We start from the raw sequence: 17,939 nt of genomic DNA on the forward strand, positions 1-17,939 counted from the left end.
ACTCAACCCGGGTCCTTGGCGCCGTGAGGCAGCAGTGCTAACCACTGCGCCACCGTGCCGTCCCTACACGGGATCTTCGATAGCACGAAGAGGCAAATGCATGTTATGGGAGTTAATATGGGTGCGGACCAGAATCCCAAGTTTTTGTTTCGGAAAACTGAGGCAATGTCACTGTGTCACAGGAGTGATGACATTGACCAGCTGTTTTGGCAAAACAAACTTTAATTTAAACACAAGAATTAGAATTAGAGTGAAGCACATTGGCAACAAAGAACTAGCTTACATTTAACAGTTACAACATTTCACTTGTTTTCTAACCCTGCCTCTATCTATTTAGATATAATGTGGAGATGCCGGCATTGGACTGGGGTGAGCACAGTACAAAGTCTTACAACACCAGGTTAAAGTCCAACAGGTTTGTTTCGATGTCACTAGCTTTCGGAGCGCTGCTCCTTCCTCACCTGAGGAAGGAGCAGCGCTCCGAAAGCTAGTGACATCGAAACAAACCTGTTGGACTTTAACCTGGTGTTGTAAGACTTCGTACTATTTAGATATAGACAGCTTGAATGTCCCAGAAGCAACTTGCAAACCTGACTCCTCCCATTAACCATACCACCTCCAATCCAGTCGCACATCACATTCTTGTGTCTTTTCACAAAAGATCGCATTGCCCCAGCAAAAAGATGATCGATCCTTTGTAATCACAGCAAAAATACTAAACGCAAACTTAGAAAATAAGAACGTTTCTCACATCCGTCATGGGGGTTCAATGCCTCATCGGAGAATCGGCGAGTAATCCAAACTGGCTTTTTGATTTGACAGCAGCAGATAAATCTCTACATATTTGAGAGATTACTCTGTATGTGCATCTGGTGCAGAGGGAAAGACAGGAAATGAATTGCTGGGCTATGGGGAAAGGACTGGGTAGTTGGACTAATTGGTGCTCTCTCAGAAGCCGGACAGGCACATCAGGTCAAGCGATCTCCTGTGTTATGATGTGATGTTTTTTGCAAGACCGAGCAGTTTTCCCGTCAGTGAGCTTGCAGCTGGGAAAAAAATGACCTCAACAAGTGACATTAGCGTGCATACTAATGACCTTAGGGACAGTGGCAGATTGTTCCAAAACTGTTTGTTCCGAAGCACAAAACCATAAGAGAAACAATGCTGGAATGCCTGATCGGAATGGCAAGTTTAAAGAGGCAGTGAGTGCCCTGATGAAAAGCTGCGATATCGCACATCGACAATCCCCCACACAGCAAACTCCTGATTTCAGCCTCAAGCAAGAAGAGCGGGAAAAAAAAATGTTTGACAATCCACAGTGGTTAGCACTGCTGCCTCAGCGCCAGGGACCCGGGTTCGATTCCGACCTTGGGTGACTGTCTGTGCAGTTTGCACGTTCTCCCAGGCTCTGCATGGGTTTCCTCCCACAGTCCAAAGATGTGCAGGTTAGGCAAGTAACAAAGGCAGCACAGTAGTAGTGGGTATTACTATTGCTTCACAGCGCCAGGGTCCCAGGTTCGATTCCCGGCTTGGATCACTGTTAGGTAATTTGGACATTCCGAATATTCCCTCTGTGTACCCAAACAGGCGCCGGAATGTGGCGACTAGGGGGTTTTCACAGTAACTTCATTTGAAGTGTTAATGTAAGCCTAATGCCCCAAAGCCTGCCCATCATCTATAAGGCACAAGTCAGGTGTGTACTGGGGCAATCTCCTCCTGCCTGGATGGGTGCAGCTCCAACCACGCACCCCCCCCCCCCCCCCCCCCCAGGTCATTCCCCCAGGTCATGCAACGAAACACATCCATCGTCACCTCATCCGTTGCGCCCGACCCCAGCTTCAAATCCACCCGATGCGGCGCATGGTCTGAGATGACCACTGCCGAATACTCCCACCTATTACCCCAGGGAGCAAAGTCTTACCCACCACTAAGAAATCAATCCTCGAGTACCTGTTGCATAGGCGGGGAAAAAAAAATACTCCTTACCCCAGGGTTCACAAACCACCACGGATCCACCCCTCCTAATCTCTCCATGAATGCAGCCAATACCTGCACCATCCCCAAACCCTTGCACAGGTTAATGAGCAGCCCGAAGTTTTAAGGGTTGTCAAATATGCATGTAAAATTGTGAAAGCTGAAAGGGAGAGAGAGGTATTTCAGTAGTCATTAGGGTGTGGAACAAGCCCCATGAATATAGTTGTTGATGGGACCCTTGTGCCAGCTTTATAAGCAAGAAATAAGGACCAATCTTTAACCTAAACAATGTTAGCTGTTGCCTTCTTTTGTATGCCTTTAGGAGCAGAAGCTCTGGTCACAGTTTTAATGTTAGGTTCTCTAGCTGGTCCAATGCCCTGTTGGAGAGCAAGTGTTGTCCTCAAACTTGAGTCAGCTGCAAGATGTTCTTGTGTGCTCTATGGTTTGGTCAGTGTTTCTGCACTTGCGGCAATGTTTTGAGGTATCACCTGCACAGCAGCTGCTTGTACATCAGCAATGTCCAGTCCATATTCCATTGAGGGTTGTCCCCATGCCCAGATGGAGATTGAGGCCTGGTTGTTGAGATGTTCGGTTGGAGACCATATGTTTCTTTGGGAGGGTGTTCCCTGCCCAAGCTTTCCCCCAGGTTTCGTCAGTGTTATGGAGTTGGAGATGTTCGATTCATGTCCACAGCGGGTCTCGTAGAGCCGTGTGGCGAGTTGGGGAATCCGGAGGGTCTCTATTGAAGGGGAGGCCCAAGTTGCTGATGGGAGCTATGCCTCAGCATATTGCTGCATCACATGCAATGAAGAGAGAGGCAATATTAGAGAGGATTGATGACCACTGAATTGGAATTGACCTCAAGTTCCAGAGATTATCCTCATTACTGAGTGAAGAAGCAGTGTGTCAATGAGTTGGGTGTGACAACTTAATGCCCGTACACAATACGCAACTGTCCAGAGGACCAGAGCGATGGCAGAAGTACAAACGACAGTGGTTTTTTTGCATCCCCGCTTGCGCCGGTGAGCTTGTAGGCAGTGATAGTGGAAGCCATTTACTGAAATTATACAGTTTATAGGTTGAATCCTACCAGAGCTCCACCTTGGTTTAGGATTTGCATTGTGGTTTATAAAAATAAATATATAAAACATAAGCAAACAATTCCCAAGACAGCGAAACAAAGGAAGGCCACAAAGGATAAATAAAGTGATGTTTTGATGTAGAGCTAAACGGACACCTCCCAACAGATGCTGCTGTTGGACCAGCTGCATATTTCGAGCATTCTGTTTTTGTTGCAGATTCCTGCAACCGCAGTATTTTCCTTATTTGAATAAAATATGCCCCTGGTTATTATACAGGGCACGTTTTTGTTGATTTTTGTCCTTTGAGAAAAGTACAGAAAAACTTTGGGCAGAACCTTTCCTTGGCAATTGGAGTGGTTTGAATGGATTTTTTTCCTTACGTATTCAAGATGCGATCACTGCTGTAAGGTTGCAAGAGCGTTCTGTCCCTTCACACACTCCAGCAGCAGTTTAACTTGGATGATAGCGAGCAATTTTGAATATGTTTAAAATAGGTAAATGCCGGATGGGTTGAACTGGTTACAGAGGAACTTTTAAGGTAGTGCCGATATCATACATCACAAAACCTTTCATCATAGAAACCCCCTGGTCAGGTCACCTCAAGTTGCTAGGCCACTCAAATCAATCATGGCTCGCAAGGTATCTCCAAACAGTTTCAGAAGAAAGAGGCCCAATTTCCCATCCATTTGAAGGCTTCCTCCCCAATTCAACCTCGTCAGCTAATTTCCACGCACAGTCTCGCATGCGGCAGCTCACTGCTACACAAATCAAGAATGGTTGTGAATGTTAGAAAAGATAAACTAGTGTTAAGAATGGCACAACACTGAAACTCTGCTTCACTGGAAAAGCGGATACCAGACTGATATTGCAAAAGGAAAACAAATTGGCCTTGGGCCCAGAATAGAAGTAGAGAGGGAAGGAACGAAGAGAATTGAAAATAGAAATTGTCCATGCCGTAATCCAATTCAGATTTTTGTTTCTACTCTCCCAATCCTATACCTGGTGCAGTTCAATGTCACTCTTTCATGACTGATGCTCCTTGGCTGACAAATAGGGTTACAGTTGACTAAAGGGCAGCACGGTAGCACAAGTGGATAGCACTGTGGCTTCACAGCGCCAGGGTCCCAGGTTCGATTCCCCACTGGGTCACTGTCTGTGCGGAGTTTGCACTTTCTCCCAGTGTCTGCGTGGGTTTCCTCCGGGTGCTCCGGTTTCCTCCCACAGTCCAAAGACGTTCAGGTTAAGTGGATTGGCCATGATAAATTGCCCTTAGTGACCAAAAAGGTTAGGAGGGGTTATTGGGTTACGGGGATAGGGTGAAACTGAGGGCTTAAGTGGGTTGGTATAGACTCGAAGGGCCAAATGGCCTCCTTCTGCACTGTATGTTCTATGTTCAAAGGGATGGCCAGTTGTTTCTTTGCTGTGGAAAAACTTGCAAACTAGGGCTCAACTCTCCCCTACTCCATGGCCAATTCCCTGTTAAAGTGCCAGCTCCAATTCCCAACTGTGCCAGTTAGCGGAGCTACTTTGTTTAGGCAAAGTATGTGCATTACAGTTGACTTAGGGTGCGGAAACATGCACTTGCACACGTCTTATTCTGGAGCCATGGATCGTGGTGGTGGAGGCTTCAAACCTTCTTCCCATCACATAACTGAGCAGGAATCTCCCCCACTCTCACTGCCTGTTATTGGCATGTGCTGGAATCATTTGCAGGCTGCTAACCAATCTGTTTGGCTGCGTTATGAATGTACCTTCCTTGACCATCAAGTCCTGGGGTGGGAGGACTCGAATCCGGACTGACCCAGAGGCACCCCAGGACCGCCAGATAAAATAGAGGGGGTCATTAAAGGGCATCATGAAAACAATTCAAATGACATCAGATCACAAATGTTAACAAAGTCTTCTAGGATATTTTGTGCACTTGGTCCAACATACGAAAATGAGAAGTGACCCAATTTTTAAAAATTTTTTTTATAAATCACCAAAGCAAAATACGGTGGATGCTGAAAATCTGAAATAAAAACAAGAAATGCTGGAAATACTCAGCAGTCTCGCCAGCACCTTGTGGCGAGAGCAGTGATAACATATCAGCACAGTTGTGATGTAATGTCACCACCCCGAGACTCTAATTCTGTTTTTCTCTCTCCACAGATGCCTGGCCTGCTGGATATTCCCAGCAGTTTGCTTTTAATGTTATGTTACATACAAAAAAATACATACATTAAAAATGTTTGATGATGGTGGTTGCTGAGGCACAGGTAGCCGAGATGGCATTGTACCAGAGATATCGTATAGCTGAATCATTTTTTTGAAAAATGCCTTGCATTTATATCGCACCTTCTCACACCTCTCTGAAAAATCAACATTATTATTACCACAGACCTGATTAAAGTGCAGGAGTTGTGGCGGTGGTGACGTTTTGAGGATACATCTAAAATTTCAGTTAGTGCTAAAGAATTTTTGGTGTCAGGTTTTTCTATTGAAAGTATTGCTTTGGAATTAGATAGCAAGAAAGACTAAATGTTCAATTTACAATGGTATAAACTGGTCGCTGCTAGTTCGAACCACCTCACAATTCATTCATAAAAGGAGATTTCTAACAAGGACACAGTTAACATAAAACGAGTGACCACCACTTTAAGAGGAAGGTAGGGAGCTTCAAACTTACCTGGAAAGTCAACGATAAGCCAGCCGTCATCTTCCTTTTCGGTCAAAGTGGGATCGGGACCCTGGGCGCAGACCTCTTCTGTTTCCCCATAGAAAAGGCTGGTGAGTCGGTGGAACATGGCGGTCTGGCTGTGAAGTAGGCCTGCAATTTAAATACACAGGCAGACAACCAATCTCTTAGGGGATGGCGAGAAGCTGGTGAGCGAACAGTGCACAATGATCCCTCAGGCGATGTTCAGCTGAACGGAGACCAGAATGCAAAGTGCTGTCATAAGGTTTTCATGCAAACGAGGCCTGGAACAAAACAGGAAAAAAATAAATAAAAGTTGCGGCATCGCCCAGTCCTTAACAGCCAAGAATGACAACTCAATCAGATGTCACAAATCTTTCTTCGAGCAGGTCAGCACATAGTTGGCGAGGGGAGTAAGTGTTTCAAAGTGTTGGATTAAAATATCATCGACTATCACAGTTAACAAAATTAAATTATTGCATGCGCACACTTCTGGGGAATAGGATCAGGTTCAGCATTGATTGGGTATGCCGATCCTGGTGGGATGTACTGCTGGAGATTTAAAGGTCCTCATCCGCATCGCTCTAGCCACCGAGTACCCAACATGTCAATCCTCACCGCACGCCAGCTTCCCACATTACTCAAAAGGCTGAATGACCTCCTTCTGTGCTGCAATAACTATGGCCAATCAGGAAGCAAACAAGAGTCTTCATTAACCAATTGGAAGATTCTTGACCATCAGTCAAACATCCCTTTTCCTTCATCCCCAATATTTTTTGAGAACTGATAAATTAAAATACTAAATGTACACGCTCAAAAAAATAGCCATCGTTCTTCTCCCAGAACTGCCCGCTATGGTACCCTGGAGATTAATGAATGATTTCTGGGAACTCCAGGGCAATCTTGGGAGGGTTGGCAACCCACTGTTGCCATGGTTAAATAATCTCCCAACATCCAGTTTGATAAACGGCCCAGTCGAATCCTTACCCCTGGGATAATAGAAGTGGAAAAGAGAAAATGAATCCACACCTTCAGGAGAGGAGAGAAAATAGCACTTGGGAGGATTTTGAAAAATGAAGCACTTTTTTGTAAAGAAAATAATTCAGTCTTCAACGGGCTAAAAGTGCACGTTCTGGGTACAAGATGGGCTTTTCAAGGGCAGCACGGTGGCACAATGGTTAGCACTGCTGCCTCACGGCGCCGAGGTCCCAGGTTCGATCCCGGCTCTGGGTCACTGTCCGTGTGGAGTTTGCACATTCTCCCCGTGTTTGCGTGGGTTTCGCCCCCACAACCCAAATATGTGCAGGGTAGGTGGATTGGCCACGTTAAACTGCCGCTTAATTGGAAAAAAACTGCCGCTTAATTGGAAAAAAATTAATTGGGCACTTATTTTTTTTAAATAAATAAATAAAATGGGCTTTTCCTGTGGTGCCCAGACTCCAAAACCGCTCTGCGTTGTATTAGATCACAAGTTTCCAACACTACGAACAGACATCAAGGCCACATGGTCCACAGTCAGCGTTTAGTCATTAAACGTTGACAATAATATAGATACAATAGTATAATAATTCTGTGGTAACTGCATGCTTCCAGAAGGTACATTTCATTTTCAGTTCAAGTATGCAATGTTATTCCTCTCCGCTCCACGGAGTTATTACCCCGAGGAGTTGCCCAACTTGAGAGTTCTGGTACCGAGCTAAAATGTTTTGCATTGCCAGGAGGAAACAATTACAGCGTGTGTGGGGGGTGGGGGGGGGGGGGGGGGGCACCCTACTTTAAACCCACGCCTCCACTCTATCCCCGTAACCTAATAATCCCCACCTAAACTTTTGGACACGACACTAAATGGGGCAATTTATCATGGCCGATCCACCTAACAGCACATCTTTGGACTGTGGGAGGAAACCAGAGCACCCGGAAGAAACCCACGCACACATGGGGAGAAAGTGCAAACTCCACACGGACAGTCTCCCGGGGCTGGAATTGAACCCGGGACCCTGGAGCTGTGAGGCAGCAGTGCTAACCATTGTGCCACCATGCTGCCCCTTGCAATATTCCGTAGTGAGGAGGTCATGCTGTCCTTCACATTCTTCTCACGTATTGGTACAGTGGAGTCATGATAATGGTGGTGTAGTGGTTATGTTGCTGGACAAATAATCCCGAGGCCTGGACGAAGAGCTCACATCTCACCAGAACATTGAGAATTTAAATTTAGTTTTAAAAAATTTGGTATCTGTATAAGTGGCCATGAAGTGGTTGGATAGTAGAAAAAAATCCAAATAATTCACATGTCCATTAGGGAATAAAACCAGTCTTCCTTACCTTGTCTGACCATTATTTATATGGCCCCACTGCAGGCCAATGGTATTGAGTTTTGACTGCCCCCTGAAGTCTCCTTGTATCAAACTCAGGGCAATAAATAGCATCCTTGCCCATGACATTCAGCTCCAGAGAGTGAATTAAAAGCATCTGCTAGTCCGAACATCATCATGGTCCAAGCACAAACACAGCTAACGAATTGTCCAACTAGTCATGAGAATCGCAGGTGCATAAGTCAGGTATTAAACATTCGGCAGTAATTCAGAAGAAAGATAGTTTGAATTTGGCTTTATGGCCAATGAAGCACTTTTGACGTGTAGTCATTATTGTAACGTAGGAAACAGCACCCAATTTGTACACAGCAAGTGCCCACAATCTGGAATGTGATAATGATCGGATAATCTACTTCTGTGATGTTGACGGAGGGACAGATATTGCCAGAGCATTCCCCTTTCCTTCAAATTTGCACCATGGGATGTCTTATTTCCAACCGAGGGCGCAGAAGGTGGTCCCGGTTTAATATCTCCTCCAACAAGGCAGCAGTCTCTCCATTTTTCACTTGAAAGTCAATCTAGATTTTTATGCTGATGCCCTGCAGTGAGATTGAACCCAGAACTTAGAGGCTTAAGAGGCTAAAGTGAGCTACTCTCGGACTTAGCTCAGATTTTGCTCAGTAGAACTATAACCTCCAAATGCGACACGGTAGCACAGTGGTTAGCACCGTTTCTTCACAGCGCCAGGGAACTGGGTTTGATTCCTGGCTTGGGTCACTGTCTGTGCAGAGTCTATATGTTCGCCACGTGTCAGCGTGGGTTTCCGCCGGGTGCTCCGGTTTCCTCCCACAGTCCAAAGATGTGCAGGTTAGGTGGATTGGCCATGCTAAATTGCCCTTAGTGTCCAAAAAGGTTAGGTGGGGTTACTGGGTTACAGGGATAGGGTGGAGGTGTGGGCTTAAGTAGGGTGCTCTTTCCAAGGGCCGTGCAGACTCAATGGGCCGAATGGCCTCATTCTGCACTGTAAATTCTATGAGGACCTAAGCAAAACCCTTTTTGTTCTTTATAGTTCATATCCAATTAGCAAATGATTTCAACTAAAAATAGGACAAGTGATTAGTTTTTGCTCCGATAGTACATCTTCTATATCATTACCCCGTGATGGACTGTTAAATCAGGTTGTGAATCCTTCCACTACATCAGATCACTCTCCAAGGGAAGAGAGTCACTGTGCAAAACAACTGTCATGATATTCATGTGAACATCACAGCACATGCACATACACACACATAATGATGGACAGATCAACGGACCAATCAACACACACACAACACGGCAGCCAATCACGGACAAGAGCATACACAGTACAAAGAAGGGAACACGACACTTCCTGGGCACTCGAGCAGGGGAGAACTCAGGGCACAGACCTCATTGCCAGCCACTCAGAGGTTCACCATGTGCTGAATACCAGAGTTTACTATGTTTATAGTTCAATTAAATAAAACTGCGTTGTACCATACGCAACCGTGTTGGTTCGTCTGTGTGTCAGAGTACCCAACACTTCAACAACCACCAAACATAAAAGGTTTATGGTTTAGGAGGTTGCCCAATTCCAAAATTGCAATGTTACATTGTTTATCCTTGAATTGCTTTTACATTACTATAGTTGGGGCAGGTATCACTGCAAAATGGAAGCAGAATGTTAAACAATGAATAATGATTCTCACAAGGAGAGATGCAAGTTACAATCTGAAGAGGTGCCCAGGTACTTTAGATCAGGACTGTGGGTGGATCGCGGTCGGGAGGGTCGCGGAGCCGTTCGTCGCGGCGCTCCCAATCACACAAATCCAAACGCAACATCCTGCTTTTAATAATGCCGGCTGCAAGCAGCCTTCAAAATGGGCAGGAACAGATTAAAAAAAGTTTGGCCGCCCTGCGCATGCGTGCCTGATCATCGGTGTGTATATGCACCTATGCGCATGCGCACCGAAGATCGGGCACGCATGCACAGCGCGGACGCATTTTTTTAATGTGGTCACAGCCTTTTTTTAAAATCAAGTTCGGGGGGCCAAAGGAACCCAAAACCATTTTCTCCATTTTGTCAGCAACAAACAAGGTAAGAGAAAATGGTGGGTCGCAAAGGTCAGCCGCCGTGGGTCGCGAAGGTCGGCAAAAATGGTCCCCAGAAAAAAAAAAAGTACGAAAAACACGGCTTTAGATAGCTGATTGTGAATCACAAACTGGAATTTGATAGAAGGGTTCAGATAACTTCAGATTTTCTATTCTGGTGCAGGATCTCTGAAAGTTGTGCAAAAGAAAAGGACTTCCATTTGTACCTCACCTTTCGCAACCTCTTACGAGTATTGCCGAAAAAGACAAATGCAGTCGATGCGTTTCGCCTTGCACTCACCAATTTGCAAGAAGTAAAACCAAAAAGTAAAACTGAACAACAATTTCGAGCCATCTTTTTGTCAGCAATGCTCAAGTCCTGTACCACCAATTTATTATTTGTAAATGGCAGCTTTTCAGCCAATTAAATACTTATTGAAGTGTAGTTATGGTTCTTGTGTAGGATCTGCAATTAGCTGTACCTGGCCAACCTGTAGTCGCCAGTCTCTAAAGGAATGCCCAGGGCCAGCTTTTAATAACTCAGACTGTCTCTAGAGATGGGAAATGCTTCTTATTGGGAAATCACTCAGGTGGTGGGAAGTGAAGGGCACATGGTCTGCTTTTCACGATTTATTGACCTTCAACTACATTCGAAGTTAAATATTTATCCATCAAATATCCTTTTCTAGTCATTCCAGATCATGCATTATGGCTCACCAACAGGAGGGTACGAAAGTACCTTAAACTCTCCAAATCAAGTTATTTTTATCTAGTTTGGAGCAAGTGATGATTATGAACATATTTTTCTCTTGGGTGGGAAAGCTGTGCGGCACGGTAGCACAATGGTTAGCACTGTTGCTTCACAGCACCAGAGACCCGGGTCCGATTCCCAGCTTGGGTCACTGTCTGTGCGGAGTCTGCACGTTCTCCCCACATCTGCATGGGTTTCCTCTGGGTGCTCCGGTTTCCTCCCACAAGTCCCGAAAGACATGCTGTTAGGTAACTTGGACATTCTGAATTCTCCCTCTGTGTACCCGAACAGGCGCCGGCATATGGCGACTAGGGGTGTTTCACAGTAACTTCACTGCAGTGCTAATGTAAGCCTACTTGTGGCAAAGATTATTATTATGCAGTAGAAGCCCAGACCCATGTGTTCACGTGTTTGTTGCCTTGGAACTGAGGGATTGTAATCTAATAGCAGGTTCGTAGACATATTGATAGTTGACCGCATTCTTGCAATGGCAAAGGGCCTCTGATACCATTCTGTAACCAGCCATAAGCCACTGCAAGGGCAACTCACCCTATCTATGGAGGAAACAAACAGCTCCTACTCATCCTCTGCCAGGAAGCTTAACCAATTCAGAAACAACATGTTGGGAATCAAATGCACAAATCCACATCCAGCCACAACACATCGAAGTTCAAATACAGTCTATTTTTCTCAACATACGTCTGGAAGGTCATTAGTGGTTTATGATCAATACCACTGGACCACAGGCATTTAAATAAAGAATTTATGTAAACATTAATTATATACATTTTGTTTAAAGTTAGCATATAGAAACGCCAGATAACATCTGGATGTTACACATAGGAGTGAAATAAGAACTAAGACAGGGACACTATTTACGATATTTTGTACACATTGTACACAAGAATCTTGTTTCTGCACAGGCTGCTTCAAGACTCCGGACGAAAACAAATCCCATTATAATTGGCACTTTGCTTCACCATAAAGAGTTTCACATGCTGTTAAATCGGATTAACAAAACTAATTCTTCCAGGTGTAAGGGAGTGGTTGAATTAATACTAAACTGTGTGCGGCAGTACCATGGCGACCATGACAAACATTAAAAAGGTTTAACTCCGTCATGATCCAAAAGTAGTGCAAAAGAAACTTGGAATTTTTGTGCCTTACAAACTACTTTTTTAGTTTTAAATTGATGTTTTTTTTTAAAACTTCTCTTTTAAATGTTAGCTCCGATTAATAATAATCTTTATTGTCACAAGTAGGCTTACATTAACACTGCAATGAAGTTATTGTGAAAAGCCCCTCATCGCCACATTCCGGCGCCTGTTCGGGTCACAGAGGGAGAATTCAGAATGTCCAATTCACATAACAAGCAGGTCTTTCGGGACTTGTGGGAGGAAACTGGAGCACCTGGAGGAAACCTGTCATGATATTCAAACATTCAAACACACATCACAACACACACATCATGATAGACAGACCAACAAGCACACATAACACGACAGCCAATCACAGACAAGAGCAGACACAGTATAAGACAAGAAACACGACACCTGCTGGCCAGTCCATCTGGAGACAGGACAAAGCCAGGACCTCATTAACAAGACACTCACACAGTCACCACGTGCTGAGTACCAAGTCAGATGTGTAAATAACTAGTTGGAATAAAACTGCGTTGTACCAATCGCAACCGTGTTGGTTCGTCTGTACTTCAGAGCACCCAACACCACATGGTACCAGTGAGTGAATCGATACTTACCGGCTAATCTGCCATCCTGAGCCATGGACACCCACAACAAACCGCAGCCGTTGCAAGTCGCTGGGAACCTGGGCACCAATTGGAAGCTCTTCAAGCAGCGATTCGAACTGTTCATGCGAGCCAACGAAAAACAGGGCGCCTCGGACAAAACAAAGATTGCCATGCTCCTCACTACCACAGGTCAGCACGCCATCGATGTATACAACTCCTTGGTGTTCGCGGAGGCGAGAACAAATCTAAATATGACATGGTCCTCCTCAAGCTCGACCAGCACTTCAACGTTGAGGTCAATGAAAGCTTTGAGAGGTATATCTTTCAGCAGCGCCTACAAGGTAAGGATGAGCTCTTTCAGTCCTTCCTGACGCACCTCCGCATACTTGCGCAGTCCTGCGGTTACGCCACCACCTCAGAGTCCATGATCCGGGACCAGATCGTTTTTGGCGTTGCCTCCAGTGGCCTATGCCAGCAGCTTCTAAAAATTAAAGGCCTGACCTTAGCATCTGCAGTTGAAGCCTGTGTCCTGCATGAAAATACGACCAGCCGCTATGCCCAATTTCAGGCGGCCGAATCGGCACGGAGGGGGTCCCAAGCGATCGAATCGGCAAGCCAGGCCGCCCACGAGGCAGAATGCATCCAGGCAATCTGGTTTCTCCCGGCCCGCGGCCTGGACGAGGGCAGCCGTTTCGCGCGCTTTGTGAGGCCTCCCGTGTTTGTGCGCACCAAAACCTACGGCAACACTGAGGGACGTGCTGCGCAGGCGCGCCCGACGCAAGACCGAACTGCGCATGCGCAGTGGCGTAACGAACGTCATGACGTGCGGCAACTGTGGAGCTGCATATTTAAAAGGGCAATGTCCTGCAAAAACCCGACAATGCCTACGCTGTGGCAAGATGGGCCACTACGCTGCCTACTGTCGAGCAGCTCAACCTGTGGATCTGCCACATCCCCGACAATCGCGCAGGAACGTGCGGACAATCCAGCCTCCACATCACGACCTCCAAACCGACGACACAGATGACCAAGACGCCTTCCAGGTTGCGGTCATTGATGTGAACCGGGTCAACACCATCAATCCGGCCGATGAATGGAGTGCCACCCTGATCACTTTCCGCCTGGACACGGGCGCCTCCGCCAACCTCATAGCATGGTCAGCATTCTATGCCATGAAGGTCAGACCACCAATCCAGCCATCCCGGTGCAAGATGGTCGACTACAATGGGAACGTTATCCCAGCCATGGGATCCTGCCAGCTCCAGGTGACACACAAAACACACACGGCCACACTCTCGTTCGAGATAGTTGGCTCATCGAAGGACTCCCTGCTGGGCGCACAGGCATGTAAGGCTCTCCACCTTGTGCAACAAATTCTATCTCTCTCTCCAGACGGCACGTCTGACTTCCCGGATGCAGAGTTCAACGCACAGCTCCAATCGCTCCTCGCCCACAACCAGGAGGCATTCGAAGGCATGGGAACACTGCCATACACCTACAGAATTCGCCTCAAACCGGACGCCATCCCGGTCGTTCACGCACCTCGCAGGGTTCCTGCGCCACTTAAAGACCGCCTCAAGCTGCAGCTGCAGGATCTCCAGGACCAAGGGGTCCTATCCAGGGTCACGGAGCCCACGCCATGGGTCAGCTCCATGGTGTGTGTCAAGAAGCCCTCTGGCGAGCTCCGCATCTGTATAGACCCCAAAGACCTCAATAATAACATTATGCGGGAACATTATCCCATACCCAAACGGGAGAAGATCACCAGTGAAATGGCCCAAGCGAAGATATTCACGGAACTGGATGCTTCTAAAGGATTTTGGCAGATCCAACTGGACCCATCCAGCCGAAGGCTATGTAGCATCAACACCCCTTTCGGCAGATTCTGCTACAACCAGATGCCATTTGGTATCATCTCGGCATCAGAGGTCTTCCACAGAATCATGGAGCAGATGATGGAAGGCATCGAAGGGGTGCGCGTATATGTGGACGATGTCATCATCTGGTCCACCACACCGCAGGAGCACATACATCGTCTCCAACGCGTTTTTGCCCGCATACGGGAAAACGGCCTGCGCCTCAACCGAGCCAAATGCGCCTTTGGCCAGACCGAATTGAAGTTCCTGGGAGACCATATCTCCCGGTCAGGGGTCCGTCCGGATGCAGACAAGGTGAGCGCCATCACAGCCATGCCGCAGCCGGCCGACAAGAAGGCTGTCCTCCGCTTCCTTGGCATGGTCAACTTCCTAGGGAAATTCATTCCCAACCTTGCCTCCCATACAACGACTCTGCGCCACCTCGTCAAAAAATCTACAGAGTTCCAGTGGCAACACCCACACCAGCTGGAATGGGAGGAGCTCAAATGCAAACTCACCACAGCACCAGTGTTGGCGTCCTTCGACATGTCTCGTCCCACCAAAATCTCAACTGATGCCAGCCAATCCGGCATTGGAGCAGTGCTCCTGCAGAGGGATGGCAGGTCGTCATGGGCCCCGGTTGCCTATGCATCGCGGGCCATGACCCCCACAGGGCAGCGCTACGCGCAAATCGAAAAAGAATGCCTGGGCTTGCTAACCGGTTTAGACAAGTTCCACGGTTCACGGTCGAAACTGACCACCGCCCCCTGGTCAGCATAATAAACAAGGACCTGAACGAGATGACCCCTCGCCTCCAGCGTATCCTACTTAAACTCAGGAGGTACGACTTCCAACTGGTCTACACTCCAGGGAAGGACCTTATCGTGGCGGATGCCCTACCCAGAGCAGTGAGCACGCCGCCAGATGCGGAGGGGTTCGTATGTCAGGTCGAGGCACAGGTGGCCTTGACAGCGGCAAATCTGCTGGCTGACGACTCCAGTCTGGCCCGCATCCGCCGAGAGACAGCGGCCGACCCCCTTTTACAGCGAGTGATGCGCCACATGACGGGAGGATGGCTCAAAGGGCAGTGCCCGCAGTTCTATAATGTACGAGACGACCTAGCCATCATTGATGGTGTCCTTCTGAAGCTGGACCGGATTGGGATTCCGCACAGTATGCGCCAGCTGGTTCTCAATCAAATACACGAAGGCCACTTGGGGGTCGAGAAGTGCAGACGGAGGGCCCGAGAGGCGGTATACTGGCCGGGCATCAGTGACGATATTGCCAACATTGTGATCAACTGTACAACCTGCCAAAGGTTTCAGCCGGCGCAACCTCCTGAGACGCTTCTGCCCCATGAGCTGGTGATGTCCACCTGGGCGAAGGTGGGTGTCGACCTATTTCACGCGCTTGGCATGGACTATGTTATCATAGTGGACTACTTCTCCAATTACCCAGAAGTCATACGCCTGCACGATCTCACGTCGTCTGCTGTCATCAGGGCCTGCAAAGACACCTTTGCTCACCACGGCATTCCGATGATTGTCATGTCGGACAATGGGCCCTGTTTTGCCAGCCATGAATGGTCGTCCTTTGCAACCTCGTATGGCTTCACACACGTGACGTCCAGCCCTCTGCATCCCCAGTCCAATGGAAAGGCGGAGAAGGGCGTTCACATTGCCAAGCGGCTCCTCTGCAAGGCTGCTGCTGCCGGATCGGACTTCTACCTCGCCCTGCTGGCCTATCGCTCGGTCCCACTAGCCACGGGTCTCTCGCCAGCACAGCTGCTGATGGGTCGCGCCCTCAGAACCACTGTGCCTTCCATCCTGGCACCAACAATAGACCATGCTCCGGTACTGCATAGGATGCAACTGCAACGCGATCGCCAGAAGAGATTGTACGACACAAGGGCAACTGATCTTCCCTCCCTGGCCCCTGGAGACAACGTCTGCATTCACATACCAGACGGTGGCTGGTCAGCACCTGCCGAAGTTCTCCGACGCGTGGCTCCCCGCTCGTTCCTGGTACGCATGCCGGATGGATCCGTGCGTAGGCGCAATCGCCGAGCCCTTCGCCTACTTCCACGCTCGCAACGGAACCATACACAGACGCCGTGTCCTCCACTGGTTCCTGATAGCGACTTCGTGGAGCTGCCATATACCATGCCCCTTCTGTCGCTGCCCGTGGCCAGACTCGCACCTCAGCCGGTGGTTCTCGACCCACCCTTGAGGCGGTCAACCCGAATTCGTCGCCCACCTACTAGACTGGACTTATGAGCCTGTTCACACGTCAAATTTTAGCAACTACTGTATTGTAACATGTCACTGTTTTATCGTTCCAAGCCTCGTTTGATCGGTCCAAATTTCAACGTTCTTCTTCTTTTGTTATGGTACAACCTCGTTAGCATGTCACACCTGACATCGCCCCTTGTATATAGTTACGCCACATGTACATGCTGTAAATATCACGCACATACACCTTTAGCTGCACTCAGGACACATTTATATTTATACCCACGTAGGCACATAATCTTGTAAAAAAAAGGGGGGATGTCATGATATTCAAACACACATCACAACACACACATCATGATAGACAGACCAACAGACCAATTAGCACACATAACACGACAGCCAATCACAGACAAGAGCAGACACAGTATAAGACAAGAAACACGACACCTCCTGGTCAGTCCATCTGGAGACAGGACAAGGCCAGGACCTCATTAACAAGACACTCACACAGTCACCACGTGCTGAGTACCAAGTCAGATGTGTAAATAACTAGTTGGAATAAAACTGCGTTGTACCAATCGCAACCGTGTTGGTTAGTCTGTACTTCAGAGCACCCAACACCACAAAACCCACGCAGACACGGGGAGAACGTGCAGACTCCGCATGGACAGTGACCCAAGTCGGGAATCAAACCTGGCACCCTGGCGCTGTGAAGCAACAGTGCTACCGTGCCACAACAGCTTTTCACTGCTGTCTTTGAATGGCTTTCAAGTCAGCAGCGGCTCATTTAGATGACCTTTTTGTCACAAGGTTCGGGGTTCGAGTCCCACTCCAGGGCTTCACTCAGGCAGTGCAGTGCTGAGGGAGTGCTGCACTGCCAAAGGTGCCATTTTCCGGAGGAGACTTTAAACCAAATCTGATCTCTTGGGTGGTATTGTTTTGAAGACAGTAAGAAGTTTTACAACACCAGGTTAAAGTCCAGCAGGTTTGTTTCGATGTCACTAGCTTTCGGAGCGCTGCTCCTTCCTCAGATGAGGCTCCTTCCTGTGCTCACCCCAGTCCAACGCCGGCATCTCCACATCTTGTTTTGAAGAGGGGGGGGGGGGGGGGGTGGCAGTATGCCAGGTGTCCTGGCCAGTAGTTACCTCTCAAATCAACATAACGGATTATCTGGTCATTATGAGACTGCTGCTT

The 17,939-nt window shown here is 47.8% G+C and overlaps 1 protein-coding gene across 6 annotated transcripts in view; it reads right to left on the bottom strand.

Annotated features, from left to right (window-relative positions):
* tp53inp2 (tumor protein p53 inducible nuclear protein 2) overlaps positions 1-17,939 on the bottom strand; it is a 70,308-nt gene that overhangs the window by 38,344 nt on the left and 14,025 nt on the right. For all 6 annotated transcript variants that reach the window (XM_072515182.1, XM_072515176.1, XM_072515179.1 and 3 more), the window contains one exon: positions 5,725-6,017. In XM_072515182.1, the coding sequence (XP_072371283.1) occupies positions 5,725-5,842 (118 nt within the window). In that variant the 5' untranslated portion in view covers positions 5,843-6,017. The remainder of the gene's footprint in view (positions 1-5,724; positions 6,018-17,939) is intronic.

The sequence above is a fragment of the Scyliorhinus torazame genome, chromosome 8 (assembly GCF_047496885.1).
Source record: "Scyliorhinus torazame isolate Kashiwa2021f chromosome 8, sScyTor2.1, whole genome shotgun sequence".
NCBI classification, from domain to species: Eukaryota; Metazoa; Chordata; class Chondrichthyes; order Carcharhiniformes; family Scyliorhinidae; genus Scyliorhinus; species Scyliorhinus torazame.